Source organism: Leptopilina heterotoma, unplaced genomic scaffold (assembly GCF_015476425.1).
Source record: "Leptopilina heterotoma isolate Lh14 unplaced genomic scaffold, ASM1547642v1 Lhet_707, whole genome shotgun sequence".
NCBI classification, from domain to species: domain Eukaryota; kingdom Metazoa; phylum Arthropoda; class Insecta; order Hymenoptera; family Figitidae; genus Leptopilina; species Leptopilina heterotoma.
The window spans coordinates 172,009-189,818 of record NW_025111163.1 but is presented as its reverse complement, the minus strand read 5'-3'; the positions used below and the strand labels follow the sequence as shown (position 1 = coordinate 189,818).

At 35.5% G+C, this 17,810-nt stretch overlaps 2 protein-coding genes across 2 annotated transcripts; both read left to right on the top strand.

The window, feature by feature from the left end:
- Positions 1–3,253: 3,253 nt before the first annotated feature.
- On the top strand, positions 3,254–3,655 carry LOC122510591. The gene has a single exon (XM_043625361.1). The coding sequence runs from the start codon at positions 3,254–3,256 to the stop codon at positions 3,653–3,655; it is 402 nt and encodes a 133-aa protein (XP_043481296.1).
- Positions 3,656–3,669: 14 nt separating this feature from the next.
- Positions 3,670–5,196, top strand: LOC122510590. The gene has a single exon (XM_043625360.1). It carries the CDS (start codon positions 3,670–3,672, stop codon positions 5,194–5,196), a length of 1,527 nt encoding a protein of 508 aa, XP_043481295.1.
- Positions 5,197–17,810: the final 12,614 nt, after the last annotated feature.

Here is a 17,810-nt window from a genome sequence, read left to right as displayed (position 1 = left end):
CAATCAGTGTCAGTACGACCAACAGAATTTGCTCGACCCTTGCGATTACTTGTGGACTCCGGTTCATCAATAAATTTGATAAAAAATTCTTTACTTCCTCCATTAATTATAAAAGAAGCCTGTAAAAATGAATTCCAAATGGGGAATTGGAAACAATTTTCCGAACTTAAAGTCGAGATTAATTATCTAAACGAAGCTCATACGTTTTACATCGTAAATGATGATTTCCTTCTTCCTGAAGATGGTATAATGGGATTGCCATTTATGCAAAGTTACAATTACAGCTTATCAAACGTTAACTTAAAGCTAAATCAGCAGAAACATCCACTAATCGATGACGGGTATATTATCTCGCCAAATCAAATCAAATTGATCAACATCCCTGTATTTGAAAAAAAAGGTGATGTTGTAAGTTTTGATAATCCACACATTCCTGATTCTATCTATTCAATAAGAGATCGAACGATCACTGTTCCCATTTGTAACAACTCTTCGCAATTTAAACACATTAATTCCAACGAATTTAAATACCAACCTATCAAATCAGCCATCCCTGACGAAGAAATTCATCTTATATCATGCAGCGACTTATCCAAACGGTTAAATCTTTTAAATGAAAATACTCGATTAGATCACATTGAAACAGATTTTAAAGATATAATTCAGAAAATTGTACACGCTTATCACGATATATTCAGACTGCCTGGAGACCCTTTACCAGGAACACGACTCGCAAGCCACAAAATAGTTCTAAAAGAAGATAAAATTATTAACAACCGGTCATATAAACCTCCAGAATGTCATAAAGTGGAACTTACAGATCAAGTTGAGGATTTCTTAAAGCAATTTATAATAAGACATTCAGATTCTCCTTATAATTCTCCAGTTTGGATAGTCTCTAAAAAAGCGGATGCATTAGGACAAAAGAAATGTCGAGTAGTCATAGATTTCTGAAAGATTAATGACATTACCGATCAGGATTTATATCCACTGCCGGTTATAGAGGATATTCTTGATACCCTTGGTAAAGCAAAGTTTTTCTCTGCCTTCGATCTTAGTGCTGAATTCCATCAGATTCCCATGGAAGAAAGTTCAAAAAAATTTACAGCTTTCTCTACTCCAGAAGGTCATTTCGAATTCGAACGCATGCCATTCGGATTAAAAAATGCACCTGCTACTTTCCAGAGGATGATTAACAATGCTTTGAACGGGTTAATCAACAAAATTTGCGTCGTATATCTAGATGACATTGTAGTTTTCGGATCTACCATAGAAGAACAACAAAAACTTAGTTACGCTGTTCGAAAGATTACGCCAAACTGGTCTGAAACTTCAGCCCGATAAATGTGAATATCTTCGACCAGAATTAGAGTATTTAGGTCACGTCATTACGGCTGAAGGCGTTAAACCGAATCCAAAAAAAATTACGGCTGTTACGGAATTCCCAAAACCCAAGAGCGTTACCAACATTAAATCATTTTTGGGACTTTCGGGGTATTATCGCAAATTTATAAAAGGATATTCCACAATCGCTAAACCTCTTACGGAACTGACGAAAAATACTAAGGAATTTATTTGGACTCAAAATTGTCAAGATTCATTTGATAAATTGAAAGATGCTCTCTGTAGTGCGCCGGTGTTAAGATATCCCGACTTCGAAAAGGAATTTGTACTTACGACTGACGCCTCCAATGTAGGGTTAGGAGCCATCCTGTCGCAGGACGGGCATCCTTGTTATTATATATCTCGTACCCTCAATGCACCTGAACTGAATTACACCACGACTGAAAAAGAGTTACTTGCAATAGTATGGGAAACAAAAAGGCTTAGACAATACCTATTAGGCAGGAAATTTAAAATCCTTACGGATAATCAAGCATTGAAATGGCTATTTAACGTAAAAGACCCTTCATCTAGATTGATGAGATGGAGACTAAAAATGGAAGAATATGACTATGAAGTTGAGTACAAGAAAGGTTCGGAGAATACCGCTGCTGATGCATTATCTAGAGTACAACCAATCCACGAGTTAAACGACGATGCAGACACTACAAACGCTGAATTTGATTTGGAATCAGAATTACCTGATATCGAAACCATTGAAACACCTCAAGAGCCTGATTTAAATACACCCGTACCTTCACCTCAAAATAACGAAACAATTCCAGGAGCGTTGTTGCAAATCCCATTAGAACTGCCTATTGAAGATAATACAGGTGACAATGACGAAGACCTTGTCCACTTAGCACCAACAACACCTGTCAATAATGAAATACTACAAGAATACTATAGGTGGTCTGAAAACAAGACAGACACACGTGAAGTAGAGAAACCTAATGCCAATGGAAAATTATGGAAAAGATTTACTAAGAGACCAACTAACGATTTGAATTGTATCACATTACCCCAATACTCTGACAAAAGTTGGCTTAAAATATTAATCGAAATCACGGAATGGTGTGTATCAAAAAAATTAAGTATTCTCCGCTTACATTTTGACGATCCAACTATCACTTCCATAGAACGCATAAAACTTAAGACGTTGATAGCATTCATTAGTTTTAAGTACCCACAATTAAAAATTCTCAGTTGTTATAATTCTACCACAGAGCTTACCTTAGAAGAACGAGAAAAATTAATCAATGAAAGTCATGGATCAATAATGTCTCAACATTTTGGAGAAAACAAATCAATTCAGAGGGCCAGAGAATTAGGAACATGGACCAACATGGAAGATAATATTATAGATTTCATAAAAAAATGCCACACCTGCCAAACCCACAAGCTAAACCGTATTAAACGACGCTCTGAAGCTATTATCCCTGACACGCCAACGACACCTAATGACAAAATCGCAATGGATATATTCGGTCCCCTGCCAATCACTTCTCAAGGCTACGAATACATATTATCTATTCAGGACATGTTAACTAAATACCTTGTACTCATTCCTTTAAAAAATACCCAATCCGAGACAATAATCGAGCAACTTTTTGATCATTTTATTTATATATTCGGATCACCCAAACACATTTTAACAGATCAAGGGCAGAATCTAGTATCAGAACTGGTGCAAAATTTTGAAAACTTATTCAGAATTCAACATGTCAAAACAACTGCGTTCCACCCTCAAAGTAACGGTGCTCTAGAAAGATCTCATGGTACCATTAAGGATTTGATAAGAACAGCGATGGCAGATCTACATACTGAATAGGACTCGACACTTAAATTTATCTGCATGGCCTATAATACTATGACTCACGAAGGCACCGGTTTCACTCCTTTTAAGCTCACATTCGGAAGAGACGCGAATGTTCCGTCAGCATTAGCTACAACACCTAGTTTAAAATATCCGGAATTAGTACGATTATGGCAAGAAAGACATGAAAGATATATTAGGAAAGCTCAAGAACAAATAATGAGGGCAAAAGAAAAATATAAACGAATTCAAGACGCTAAAATTGTTTTGCCCCAGCGTTTATTTGACACAGGTGATCTCGTAATGCTAGAAAACACGAAAGAAAACAAATTAAGCCCTGATTGGAAAGGTCCTGCTGTTGTTATAAAAGCTCTTCCCAAAAATAATTACGAAATATTATTTAACAATAGTCGATTCACTATTCATGCTGACAGGTTGAAAACATACAACTATTAAATTTCAGGTACAACATGTTTCTCATTTGGATATTTATAATAATTGAAGGGGTTCAAGGAAACGTCGTAACCAGGTCGTTAAAAGGCACCACCATCTATGCCGAAAATCTTGGAGTCACGAAAATGTATCACCAGACTTGGAGACTTATATTGGGGATAGACGTCTCTGGTATCAACGACCATTTTCAACAAATTCAAGAAAACTACGAAAGGAGTTTCAAAATGTGTAACCGTTGCTCAGAAGAACTAACATCGAAAGCATTGAATAATAGGATTGTTAGGTTAGAAGAGAGTAAATCGGTTCTGAACCAAATGCTTAGAGTTGGACGTAGAAAGAGAGGATTCTTAAACATCGTTGGTACCCTGTATAAAACTCTTTTTGGCACTTTAGACGAAACCGACTTAACTTTGATAAACCATGAATTTGATTCCATATATTCTGATAACAAAATTCTTGCTGACACACTTGGGAATGAAACAAGGATGATAAAATCTTGGCTAAGTTCAACATCTCATGATTTACAACTAATGAAAGATCACTCCATTAGTTCTGTCAGCGAATTAAATAATATTCTCAATGCTACTAATGCTAATCAGCAAAACCTCCTTATCTCCAATATTATTACTTTGTGCAGTATGGCTATAAGTGAATTGAGTGAAGAACTCAATCTTATTATCGATGCCATAAACGACGGTAAACATGGAATTGTCCACCCCCAAATATTGACGCCTTCCATACTCATACGGGAACTGAAACAGTTCGAAGATTCTTCCAATACTAAATATCCCATTCGTCTCATTACGCAAAATTATCAACACATCATCGACATCTCCGAGGTCTTAATTGTCATTACAAACAAAAGGCTTGTATATGTGTTACGAATACCAATCTTAGAATATGAAGATTTGCAAACACTTCACTTAATCCCCATTCCTATCCAACATGCAAATGGATTCATAGCTCCAATTCCTACCCATAAAATTATTTTAGTAAACACTGAAAAAAGCTTCTACATCCCTAGCGACATGTTTGCGCTACGACAATGTAAAGAAACCGACGATCTGAGAGTTTGTAAACGCGTTCAACCTTCTTATTTAATCAGCGAAGTACAAAGTTGCGAAACTAATATTCTTAAAAATCAGAATAAAGTTATCAACGACCACATGTGTCAATTCTCTGCTTTTCAGATTATTGAAGTAGTATATATACCATTGAAAGATCCTAACCAATTTATTATCATTCCACAAAAAGAATTAGAATTAAGCGCATTATGTAATTCACAATCTCAAACAATTGTAATAACAGAACCTTCTTTAGTTTATAGTAAAACTGATTGTATTCTACAAACTCCAAAATCTATATTAAAAATGCATCAATCCATGGAACGACGAACTGATATTATATATAAGAAAAACATGTCGTACACTATTGATCAGTCAGACTTTGAATTGTTAACTTCACAATTACCCGCTGTACAAGACTCACTTCACCACGAAAACTTAAAATTTCTACGACAAATTTTTTTGTACGACAAAACTTAGATTTAATGGAAAATTCACTACAAAAAATAAAAAATCGACGCAGAAATATAACGTGGATAGAAGAGGGAACAGATTTTATAACTTATTTAGGTTATACATTATTGTTAATTGTATTTTTGTTTACCATGTATAAGATAGGATTTTGCGAATTACTTAGCAAATTGATACCTAAAAATTTGTGTATAAAATTGTACTGTGTAAATTCTAACGTAAATGCCACGCCAGTAGTCCATTATGCTTCCGTTGCTTCCGCCCCTGAGCAAGTAACGACAAATGATCCAGTCATTGTCTCAAAGTCTGTTAGGTTGCGAACTTAGAGACTAAGTTCAATCTAAGACGGGAGGTGTGACGAGGCCCTACGATTTCCCTTTTAAGTACAAGGACAGATATCGCACAAGACGACTTTTCAATAGACAGGAAGCATTTCCCCCAAAAACCGGACTAGACTGCATTCCTTACGTAATACAAAAGACAACCATCCTGACTTTTCCCAAAAGGGACTAAAAGGACAGATTGATGCTGACTGGCATACGTGTAAGACGCATTTTCTCTCCGCTTTAAAATAAAAGTGTAAAATAACAAGTGTTTGTTTTATAATAAAAAATAAAGTATTAAATTAAAATACTAATTTATTATTTTCCCGTCACATGACTGTCGTTACTTTTTTTTGTAAAAGTGTTTACCATAATATTATAACAAGATCGTTCAAATAGATTAAAATTAACATTTTCGTCATAATATTTCATTTTGAAAACTGTCTTTCATTATTGGCTGAATCAGTAACACTTAGGCTTATTATTTGAGCTGACTAAACTCTTACCGGTAATACCTCTTTGTTTTCCTAACGTTTTTTTTAATTATAATTTTTTAATGAGCGACAGTGGTCATAGACTGATGGCAGTCTTAAAAAAAGTAGTTTTGACATTCATAAAAATATTGTTTCTGAATTCTTGATTCTTTCAAGAGAGATCGTTTTTTTGTGACTTATATAGTTTATTTGAACATTTCGTTTTGTTTAAGTTTCGAGTAATTTAAAATAATTACTATCACTTTAAAATCCAAAGAATTTTTGTAAACTGACAGTATTCGATTTGTTTTGGTCCAAAACAATAGAATTTTAAAAACAATTAATACTTTATTCGTTATTAAATTAAAAAAAGTTTCGTCCGTTTTTCATTATTTAAACCTTTTAAAACAAGAATTGTTTTTCTTCTCTTCTCGTTATTTTTTGTTTTTCTAATTAGAAATAAGTTTCTCACATCGATCAAAAAGAAAATTTATAGAATCTCATTTCGTATTATATTTAATTAATTATATTTGTTTTGGTTTGTGGCGACTTTCTTGAGATTCAAAATTTATTTTTAATATTAATAAAACACGTGGGTAGGACTCGAGAATGAAGCACACAATACGAGAAAAATTTCCACCAGTTGCCAGCAATGTTGAGACGGGCGGCTGAGCAAGCAGTTGCAAGTGAAGACGAACGAGGTTGATAACGGCACGCGGTATTTTTCTGTCGTCTGCTAGAGGAAGCATAGACGACACCTATATTTCAAACGCGGGAATAATTTGAAATAGTAATTAGTAAATTAAAGAGTTGACGAATAGAAACCACGTGTTAACTAAATAAATGGAGATTGATCGCGTAACGATTTAGTTCGTTACACTCCCTCCTTCTAAATCGCGGTTGCTACTTGTCATTCTCAAGTTCAACCAATTGTTTACCATCTGTTCGTCCGTAAAATAAAGAATGATTGTTATTAAATTTTATTAACATAAATCAATATTTAGAACTGAAATAAATATTTTTTTCTTTTTTTATAAGTTATTGTTATGACAACTTGCAACTGCTTTAGTGAGGATAAAAATAGCTATTTAGTAAATTATACGCACATATTCATCCATACATTTGCTTTTATTATCAAAATAATTGAGTTTTTATTACATATATGGAATGCTAATTGTATAAGCTAAATTTTATTAACTAAAGATTTGGAGAACACTTTTGGTTCAAAAAAAGAAAATTGTTATTATTATGTATTATTTTAGTAAACACTTTGGTTTAAAGAAAAGAAAATTATTTTCGTAAGGCGAACATAGTTATGATGAACGCGTAAATAAAAAATAATGTCTGTAACCATTTTGGTTTAATACTTGTGAAACAAAAAAAAATATATATATGTATATTTTTTGAGGTAGTTAATAACACGTGAGATATTGCGTCGGAGAATTGTAACGCTAACATGTCATCGAACAACGCGGTACCTAAAGATTCGGTGGGGGGCTGTTGTTTTCCTCGACAGCTTCTGGTGGTGCAGTTGCAGTTCCTTCTTCTTCGTTTGTGTCGGGCTGATTGCCAATAGCAAGAGGGACACTTTGGGAGGATACTGAGATTGCGTCATCTTCAGAAGAACTGCTTGGTGTCGATACAGCTTCCACTGTTGGTCCAGGTGATCTCATAGTACGAATTCCGGAGAGTCCAGGTTGTCGTACCGAGCAAATTACAGACGGTGCTGATGGTCGTACCTGGTTTGGTACAAATCGATTACGGTTGCGCTCAGCTTCGATTTCCGTAGCCACCTTTCTCCTGGTTGCAATAGCTTTTTCTACCAGTTGTTGACGGCAAAGTGAGCAGTAAGGATCTGGCATATTTCGTGGAGATCTGCACCTTTTGCACTTGAGATGCTCGGGCAAGCTTGGTTTTGCATTGGCGAAGTGCGGCCAGGGGCAATCACGTGTAGAAAAATCGGTGCAGGAGCACTCCTGGCAAAATTTTCCATTATATTCTTGTGGGCACGCAAATTGACAGTATCCCATTGCGCCGCAATTGAGACAGCCGGGAGGTGGTTTGGGTCTCAATGCCGGTTCACGCAGTTGAGCCTGAGCGTGGTAAACCTCGCTTAACTTCTGAGCAAAATATTCCTTATAACGTTTGCTCAGTTTAGCCAGTGGTTTAATTTTCTCGTGGTCTGCAAGTAAGCTGTCCTAGTCGTAGTTGAATGCTGTGAGCTCTCCTTGGAGTTCTTCAACCTTCTTCTGAGATTCTTGTAATTTTATTTGAGTAGCTTCCATTTTTTCATAAGTATTTTGGCGCTCTCTGGATTGTTCAAGAAGGGCTTGTACTAGTCCTTTATTGGAAGGGTTTTTACTAGTGGATGTTGACGCTAACAATTCATACTTCTTCTGAAGATCGTCCGCGTGCTGGAGAGCTTCCTTAAGCCGTGTATTGGTGGTCTCAAGGGAGGAGAGAATCCCCTCTAGCTCCTCTCTACGAAGAAGGACAAGTCCAGAAGTCTCTTCTAAGGGAGTTGGAATTGGGTCACCGGGGCTGATTCCAGTTGACGTCAGTTGGAAGCGTAGTATTCTGATTTCCGCAGTATTCGGAAGTGGTAACGCGTTATTCGATTCCATGACAGTATCTGAAAAATTTTTACACAATAGTACGCGATCGAAGATTTTTTCTAGCAACTTTTAAGTCATTGACATGATATTTGCCAATTTTTTTGCCATTTTGATCGCCGATAACGACTACCATGGGAGATAATTTTTCGATTATTACTGCTGGTCCTTTATAACGCGGTGCCAGTTTGGAGCTAAAAGCGCGAGCTGCATTGGACAAAGTATTGTTCGGATAGAACACGTAATCTCCGAGCTCAAAATTTATATTTTCTTGTTTTGTTTTATTATAAATTTTACTCTGTTTCTTGCTAGCTTTTGCCATCAATTATTCAACTTTTTCACGAAGTACGTTTACACGTTTTACGCGTTCTAACCAGTCAGGGGTATTCGTGTCAATTGTCGAATTTGTTTTTGTGTCATTTACTTGTTCACCAACGCGTCTTGGCTCACGAGCAAAGTTCAAATAAGCGGGGGAGACTCCTAGTGAGGTGTGTACCATAGTGTTATATGCGAATTGAATTTCTTCTAAAAACACGTCCCATTCGCGATGATTGTTACCAAGGAGGCTTGCAATCATTGTTTTTAGGTTACGGTTAACACGTTTAACCGGGTTTGATTGCGGATGATATACGGGTGTAGTTCGTTGGATAGATCCGATTTCTAATAAAAATTTCGAGATCGTACGGTTTACGAACTCCGTTCCGTTATCCGTAATAAACGTTTTCGGTGTTCCCCATTTATTTATTAATGTATTTAAGGATTTTACTATTTTAGGGCCATCGGCTTTCGATAGTGGAAAACATTCTAAGTAACGCGTGTATATATCTTCGCATACTAAAATGTATGATTTCCCTGTTTTTGACCGAGGTAATGGGCCTACAATGTCTAACGAAACAACATCCCAAGGTTCAGAAAATTTACGAGGATATATTAAACCTTGTTGTGGATAATTTTTTGACTTGCATTTTAATCAATTTTCGCACTCGTTAAAGTATCTTTTTACGTCCTCACGCATACCAGGCCAATAATAATGTCTAAGAATTAGCAAATGTGTTTTACCAATTCCAGGGTGCGCGGATTGAGGGGTATCGTAATATTTTTTAATAATAGGAATAATTTCCGTTTCGCGTAAAACCTTTTTCCATGCATTGTTATCACCTATGCATTCTTTAAGGTGATTTGGTTTGTAATAGTATAACGTGTTGTCGTTATCAAGTCTGTATTTGTTGTGACGCGTGGGATTGCTTTGAACACGTGTTACCATCTCATCGTACCATGACATATTACGAGTAAGTAGTAACTGTGAAGGGGGCGTGTCTTCTGAAAATTCTTCGTAGAGGCGTGACAAAGTGTCCGGCGCCTCGTTCATAGTACCTTTACGGTGCTCGATTTTCACGCGGTTCGCGGATAATTCTAAAGCCCAACGAGCGAGCCTGCCACGTGGGTCCTTGATACCTTGAAGCCAAATCAAACTCGAGTGGTCAGTTATGACAGTAAACTCGGTGGCTTCGAGATAACAACGAAGTTTCTTGATAGCAAAAATTACGGCCAAGCATTCCTTCTCAGTAGTGGTGTAGTTCAATTCTGCACCTCTAAGTGGTCTGCTCACGCACGTAATTAAGTATTCGCGATCTTCGCCCTTTTGTGTAAGGATCGCTCCAATCCCTGTGTCACTCGCGTCCGTGTATAAAAAGAAAGGTAAATTAGAGCGCGGTGCGTTTAAGGTTAGAGCATTTTTTAATGCGTTTTTAACTTCTTGATACGCGTTTTCATGTTCGTCTGTCCATTCCCATGGGACCTTGGGACTCGCTAATTTATTTAGCGGCCCTTGAACACGTGCGATATTGCGTAAGTGTCTGTGGTACCAATTCACGGATCCGTTAAATCGACGTAATTCTTTACGGTTTCGCGGGGTTGGACGCTCGAGAATCGGTTCTATGCGCTTTGGATTCGGTTTGAGACCATCTGTGTCGAGGAGAAGACCGAGGTACTCAACGGAAGATTTCGCGAAATGAGATTTTTCTCTATTTATCGACAAACCTGCATCTTGAAGGATTGTGAAAATAATGTCTAACAAGATATGATCTTCAAATGTCCTTGAGATGATTATCCAATCATCTAGATACGCGTGAACCTGATCTATATAACGTTCTGGAAAATTGTGTTTTCTGATATACTCTACGAATTTTTCTTTTAATCGGTCGGTTAAGGCTTGAAATGTGGCCGGCGCGTTTGTCAAACCGAAGGGCATTCGGACCCATTCAAATTGTCCCTTTCCCGGAATAGTGAAAGCTGTATATTCACGTGATTTGGGATCGATAGGAATGTGGTGGAAGGCGTCGGTGAGGTCTATTGTGCTAATGATATTAGCTTCTGATAACGCGTCTAGTATTGCATCCATACGTGGCAAAGGATAAGCCGACTTTTTCGTATTTTTATTTAATTTACGGTAGTCCATGCAGACTCTTGGCCTGCCGTCCTTACGGTATGTCAACACTACAGGGCTAGCAAAGCGACCGTTACTTCGTACTATAAATTTTTTTTCTAAATATTTGTCTACCTGAGTATCGATTATTTTATTAGCTTCCATACTACGTCGATATGGTTTAATTTTAAAAGGAGTCGGGTCTGTTAACTCGATAACGTGTGTAGTCAAATTTGTGACACCTGTTCCCGCGGTAAATTTAGACAATTTTTCGTCTAGAAATTCATTAAGAGTTTTTCTTTGATCTGTTGTCAATTCGATCAATTGAATTGAATTTAGGGAGTTACGCGAATTATTTACTGAACTCAAAGGGTTTTGTATTTTTGAACCTTTTATGGACCAATAACACCTAGTGGCGTAAATTATGACTTTCCACGTGGTTAAAAAATCCATACCTAAAATGATGGGGGTGGTAAGTCCATCAAGGACTGCAAACCAAACTTCACCATAACAGTCGTTTATTTGAATTTCGAATTTAACTGAGTAACGGGGCGTGGCCACGTGGTCGCGATGAGCGAGCTGTACGCCAGCGCGGGTTATCTCGTCATGAACGGGTTTACCTTTTAAAAATTGTTTTATTTTATCGAATGATTCTCCTGACATGAACGTGCGATCACTGCCGGTGTCGAGGAGAGCGGGGAATTTATTTTCACCTATCATTACCGTAGTTGAGATAATATGACGTTCTTGAGACGGTGAGGGCAATGCTGGCCCTTTGAACACTTTATTTTTGAATTTATTTTCTAACGCGAATAAGTGGTTTGGAAAATTATTCGAAGGCAATGACGATAGTGAGGAAATGCTTGAACTAGGTAATCGCGTAGGATTGGTGGGGGGAGGTTCCTCATCAGAGTCAGAGGCCGAGTATTCGGTTTCGGATTCCGAGTAGTGACAATTGTCATAGTCGCTTTCAGAATCGCTAGTGAAATTCCCGCCGGCATGCGCATTGTGTAGCGCTAATGCATTTCGGGGAAGACACGTGGATTCGTCAGCATTATTATAACAGGTGGTGGGATTTGTTTGTCTCCGTCAATAATCGATTTTGCAGGGTTTTGTTTACTTTCTATTTTGTAAAAAGGTTCGCCAGGGAGATTTATTCTCTCCTGGCGTCCTTCTCGTTTTTTTGGTTGCAATGATTTTGAGAATTATGGCCGAAATTTTCAGGATAATTACGGTTGGTATTCCCGTACCAAGACTGCATCGGGTGCGGCGGAGGTGCATTCGGCGGAAAATTTGGCTGAGATGCTTGCGCGTTACACTGACAGTTTGGTTGGCAATGTGGGGGAAAATTGGAACCGTGTTGATAATAATCATGATTGTTGTAACCGTGATTATTGTAATATCCGCGTTGATAACCGCGTCCGCGATTATTGCTGCCACTACGATGACCGTTACCACGACCGCTGTGCTTTTGTGATTTTTTATTGTTATCACTGTCTCTACGCGAAGACGATCGACGTCTTTCCCCCTCCTTCTGCGACGAAGCAGAGCTTGAGGAGTATGAAGATCGAGAAGAAGATCGGCGACGCGATTTGCTTTTATCGGGAGTTGGATTTTTTGATTTAGTATCGGGGGCTAATTTTGGATTCTCGGTTTTGGAATTTTCGCCATACAACTTTTGTTCAAGTTTGTTAAGTTGGCGTTTATAAATTTCGGTTTTATTCGAATCTTGTTTATTTTCGCTTTTATTTTGCTTTTTTGTATTTTTCGCTGCTTTTTGCTTCGTTTCGTTTTTTGTTTCTGTAGTGGGGGTGGTTGGTAAATTTTCAACGGTAGGGGGCGAAGTTGTTTCGACCGCGTTAAGTTGATTTTTACCACGTGTGTTACGAGATCTTTTCGAATCAATTTCTCTTAATTTTGTTGTTAATTGCATTGTTGCAATTTTTTTCTCATATTTCCGGATTTTGTCAATTAAACCGTCGTATGTTAAAAAACTATCGCGATCGAATTGTAAAATTAATTCGGAATGGAGCGCAGAGTAAATTTTATCCAACTGATTTTTTTCGGGGACTTTTTCTTGGAGTTTGTTGAAAAGAGATCCTATCCGAATGACGAATTCGATACCGGTTTCGGTTTCGAGTTGTACCGCGCGTTGTATTTTGTTTGTGATTCTTTGATCATCGTTAGAATCCCCGAATGTTTTCCTGAATTTTAATGAAAATTCTTCCCACGTTTGCCAGGTATTTCTAAATGTAGAAAACCATGTGTAGGCTGTGTCGGAAAACACTTGTGACATTGTCGCGAGTGCATCGTCAGGGTTGATAGCAGATACGTTTAATTTTCGTTCAAACTCATCGATAAATTCGTCCGCGTCTAATTTGTCAGGGAATTTTAAATCCCATGATTTTATAATTTTATGTAAGTTTGTGACGTGATTACGTGTTAGTTGTGTTGGTGATTCAACTTGTAGTGGGGGAATCACTGGTGGTTGAGGAATTAAAGGTTGGAGAAGATTTTGCGAAGGCGTTGGATTAAGGAAATTTGGTAGATCGGTGAATTTAAGAGTGCGATTTGGAAGAGGAGCTCTTATCGAAGGTGTCAAAAAGGATAGTGGGGGCACAGTTGTGTGTGGGGCCTTTGCCGTACTCTGTGATGTTTGAGTGGTGGTAAACGTGGTGGTTACCATGGCAGTAGTACACGTAGGGGGGAGCGACGTTGGTATGACAACGTGTTCGCCGCTGACGTCATACTCTCAGCGCGAGTCATGCCAAGGTGACTGCACTAGTTTTGCTTGCAACTGAGACACTTTTTGACTGAGGGCTTCTATCGCTTTTGATGTCTCTTTTCGCAATGCGTTTATTTCATGATGGTTTTCATCATGTAACGATTGCATTTGTTCGCGTGATTGTCTTAGGTGTTGAGTAAATGTGGTGTACATTTGCTCTTTAAACTCGCGATTTTGTTGTTGCAGATTCGCTGCGGTTAACTCGATTCGCGAAAAAAATGGTTTGAGTTGGGTTGATGTTATGGGTGTTTTTGGATTTTTAATTTTTCTTCCGCGTTTTGTGTTAAATGTTTTTGATATAGTGCGTAAATTTGGGAGGGCGCTACACATTTCGGAATTATTTTGATTTTGGTTCGTGTGTTCGGTTTGTTGGTCGCTTCATTGTTCATTTCGAACAGTTTCTATTTCAGGGGAGCTGTTGGGGTTTTCGATAAGTGGCGTTTGTTGTTGGTTCTGTTCTACAGGTTGTTGGGTACCGAATGGAGGTGTTCGCAACATTTTGTCTCTGTTTTGGAACGCGTTTGTTTGACTTCTCGTAGTTACCCTGTGGCGTCTTCTAGTCATTATTAATTCATTTTAGATTTTAGTACAATTATTAAGTTTTACATTAATCAATTTAATTATTTTCAATTCTTTTTTTTTTAAATAATTTTAACAATCAATCTGATTAGGTTCAATTCGATTATGAATCCAAAAAAAATTCAAATAATTATCTATGATTTTTAAGCTAACAAACAATGAAAGTAAAGAAAATAATTATCAATTTTCTTTGCTATTGTTTTTATAAGCGAAGTAATAATCAATTTATTTTTTCATACAAGCAAAGCAGACATTCAAGCATATTAAAAGCAATTAGCGTTTTAAATAATAAAAAGCATTTTTATGAATAATAATGAGAAACAAATGCGAGCAGTTTCATTTAAAGAATTTTTGTGACTGGTGAAAACTTTACTCTGTGAGTTTATTTTAACGCGTTATAATTAAGATTGGATTATTTATTAAGAAAAAAAAGGCAATCTTTTTCCTATAAATGGAAATTATTTTTAGCGTTAGAATAACAAAAAAAATGCGTTTTTCTCAAGGAAAATATCTGTATGGCGTGCTATTGAGAGACGCCATTGTGGAAAATTCCAGAGAAAATGCGGTTTGATATTTAATTTTTACTTAAAAAATTAATAAAGAACGTTGGGCGCCATAAATGTGGCGATTTTCTTGAGATTTAAAATTTATTTTTAATATTAATAAAACACGTGGGTAGGACTCGAGAATGAAGCACACAATACGAGAAAAATTTCTACCAGTTACCAGCAATGTTGAGACGGGCGGCTGAGCAAGCAGTTGCAAGTGAAGACGAACGAGGTTGATAACAATGGTGAACTTACCGGTGTTGATTCCACGTTGGATCACACGAATTCGAGTTCAGGTCAGCCATGTCTCAGAAGAATGCAATTTGGTGTTGTACACAATAAAACTTCAAAATAACACTTAATATAATATATTTTAAGAAAATGAAACTTGGTTATATACAATGGTTATAATTTCGTGTCACAGCACGACTTGAGTCGAAGACCTCGCAAATCTTTCTTGGTCTCTCTCGTCGTAGTTCGGCGGCACGCGGTATTTTTCTGTCGTCTGCTAGAGGAAGCATAGACGACACCTATATTTTAAACGCGGGAATAATTTGAAATAGTAATTAGTAAATTAAAGACTTGACGAATAGAAACCACGTGTTAACTAAATAAATGGAGATTGATCGCGTAACGATTTAGTTCGTTACAAGTTACACTCGTTAAATTTTATTTCGCATCGTTTGTTTAGTTTACTTAATGTTTCGTTTTTATCGTAAGTATAGAAAATTATCATACAATGAACTATACTTATTCCATTTGTCAGAATTTCTTGCAATTTAAGTTTGTTTTTTTATTTATTGTTAAAAAGAATTTTAAGGAAATAACTGTCGTATTTAAAATATGAAACAAATCTATCGTCTGTAATTTATCCGCCAACAACTCGTAAAAATACACATAAGGTTATAGATTAAATTAAAGTTTAATTATTTATTCGTTAACAATTAAATTAATTATTAAATTATAAAATAATTATAATTTATTGAAACCATTATTAATTATTAAATAATTAATACTATACTGTCGTTACGAATTCGCTAATAAAAATTTATTTTAAGTTTTTTTTGAAGCGAATTCATGGAAAGATCAGTTATTTGGTTTAAAGTTATTATTAGTAATTGTCGTATAATTTTTCGTTAACAATTTGTTTATTTATGTACTTTTTTTAAATTTATTTATTTTTTAAATTTCGTCTGAATTAAAGGAACAGTCATTATCTAAGAGTACTGAACAAATAGATTTATCTATAATATAAAGTCGCTTCAGCTATTCATCATCGTTCATTCGTTGCTGAATCTGTAGTTTTATTTTTGTTATGCATCGTCAAGGTCATATAAAAAAGGGGGTAAGATTCAGTCAATTTGAGTCAGCACTATCGTTTATATTTAAACTGTCATTTATGATTAAAAATTAACAAATATCCTTTCGTTATTGCCTGATTTACCGGCTATATCGTCTCTAATTGATCGTCAATACTGTCTTTCAACTTATCGTGATCAATATCGTTTTTATTAACAATACTTTAATTTTTTTTATAAATTTATATTGCATATCATTTAAATTATAAACATTCGTTTTTTTAATTTCCTTTCTTATTTACTGTCTTCATATTAACTTTCGTATTTACTATCTTCCTATTGTAAGACATTGTTTAATTTGTAAAAATTATTAATTATTATTATTATTTAATTAACAATCATCTCTACTGTCGTTATAACACATGTCGTTTTATAATTTATTGTTATAACCGTCTTTGACAGTGTTGTCTATGAATAACAGTCATTACTAATTGTCTCAGTTTCGTTCTGAGAGATCAAAATATCAATCATTTCGTTAATCAATTTTCTTCGTAGTTGCTGCTTCTAGGATCTCTACTTTCTTCTGGTGACACATTTACCAGACAAATTAAAAAGTTTATATAGAACAGTCATATAAATTTATGTTGCCGACAACCCCCTCGTACAGTCGTTAGATATTAATAAATCGTATACACAGTCGTTATTCGCATACTGTCGTAAACAATACCTTAAAATCAAATTGTTAATTATATTTCAAAATAAACATTCGTTGTTTGTCAAAAACTAGAAAAACTGTCATTAAATATTTTTCGTGCTTCAAAATTGTCTGCTCCTAAACCATTAAAACAGAACACATGCTAAAATGATTTGGAACTTATTCATTTTTCCAACCCTCTTTACTATCGATTGTTACGAAAAACAAACCTAGTTGTTTCAGTTTATTAGGAATGAACACAACTCCGTCCAAAAAGAAACAACCCAGAAAAACGGTTTCATGTGTCTTAAAATTTTATAAATGAAATATAAAGAGTTTATAATAACACATCGTCATTAAATACTGTCATTCTGAAGAAAACAAAACTTTTCGTTAAAAAATAACCTCTAGTTTGAATCTAGTCCTTCGTTCGTTGTAGCGTTTTATTTTTAACGACGTCAAATAATAAATTAAATAAATACTTAAATATTTATTTATAAAGTACTTTTTGATAAACTATATAGTTATAATAAAATTAATAGAATATAGAAACATACATTTATTAAAATGTATAGTCGTTAAATGTGTATTCCGTCACATTTTAATTCTTTTCTATACAAAAGAATTTTTAACACAGTCGAACAGTTGTAATATTTTCTAACTAAAACATCGTTTTGTATACATGTATATTATTTGATCTCAAAATTATTTGTGCACTATATTTTATGTTTAGAGATGTTGATGTATCGATACATTTTACATTTTCAAAAATTTTATTATAAATAATTAACTGGTTACTAAATTCTTAAACAGTCGTAAATGAATTATATTTATTATAGCATTAGTTAAATAGTTTAAAAATGGCCAAAATTAGAATTAAACAGAT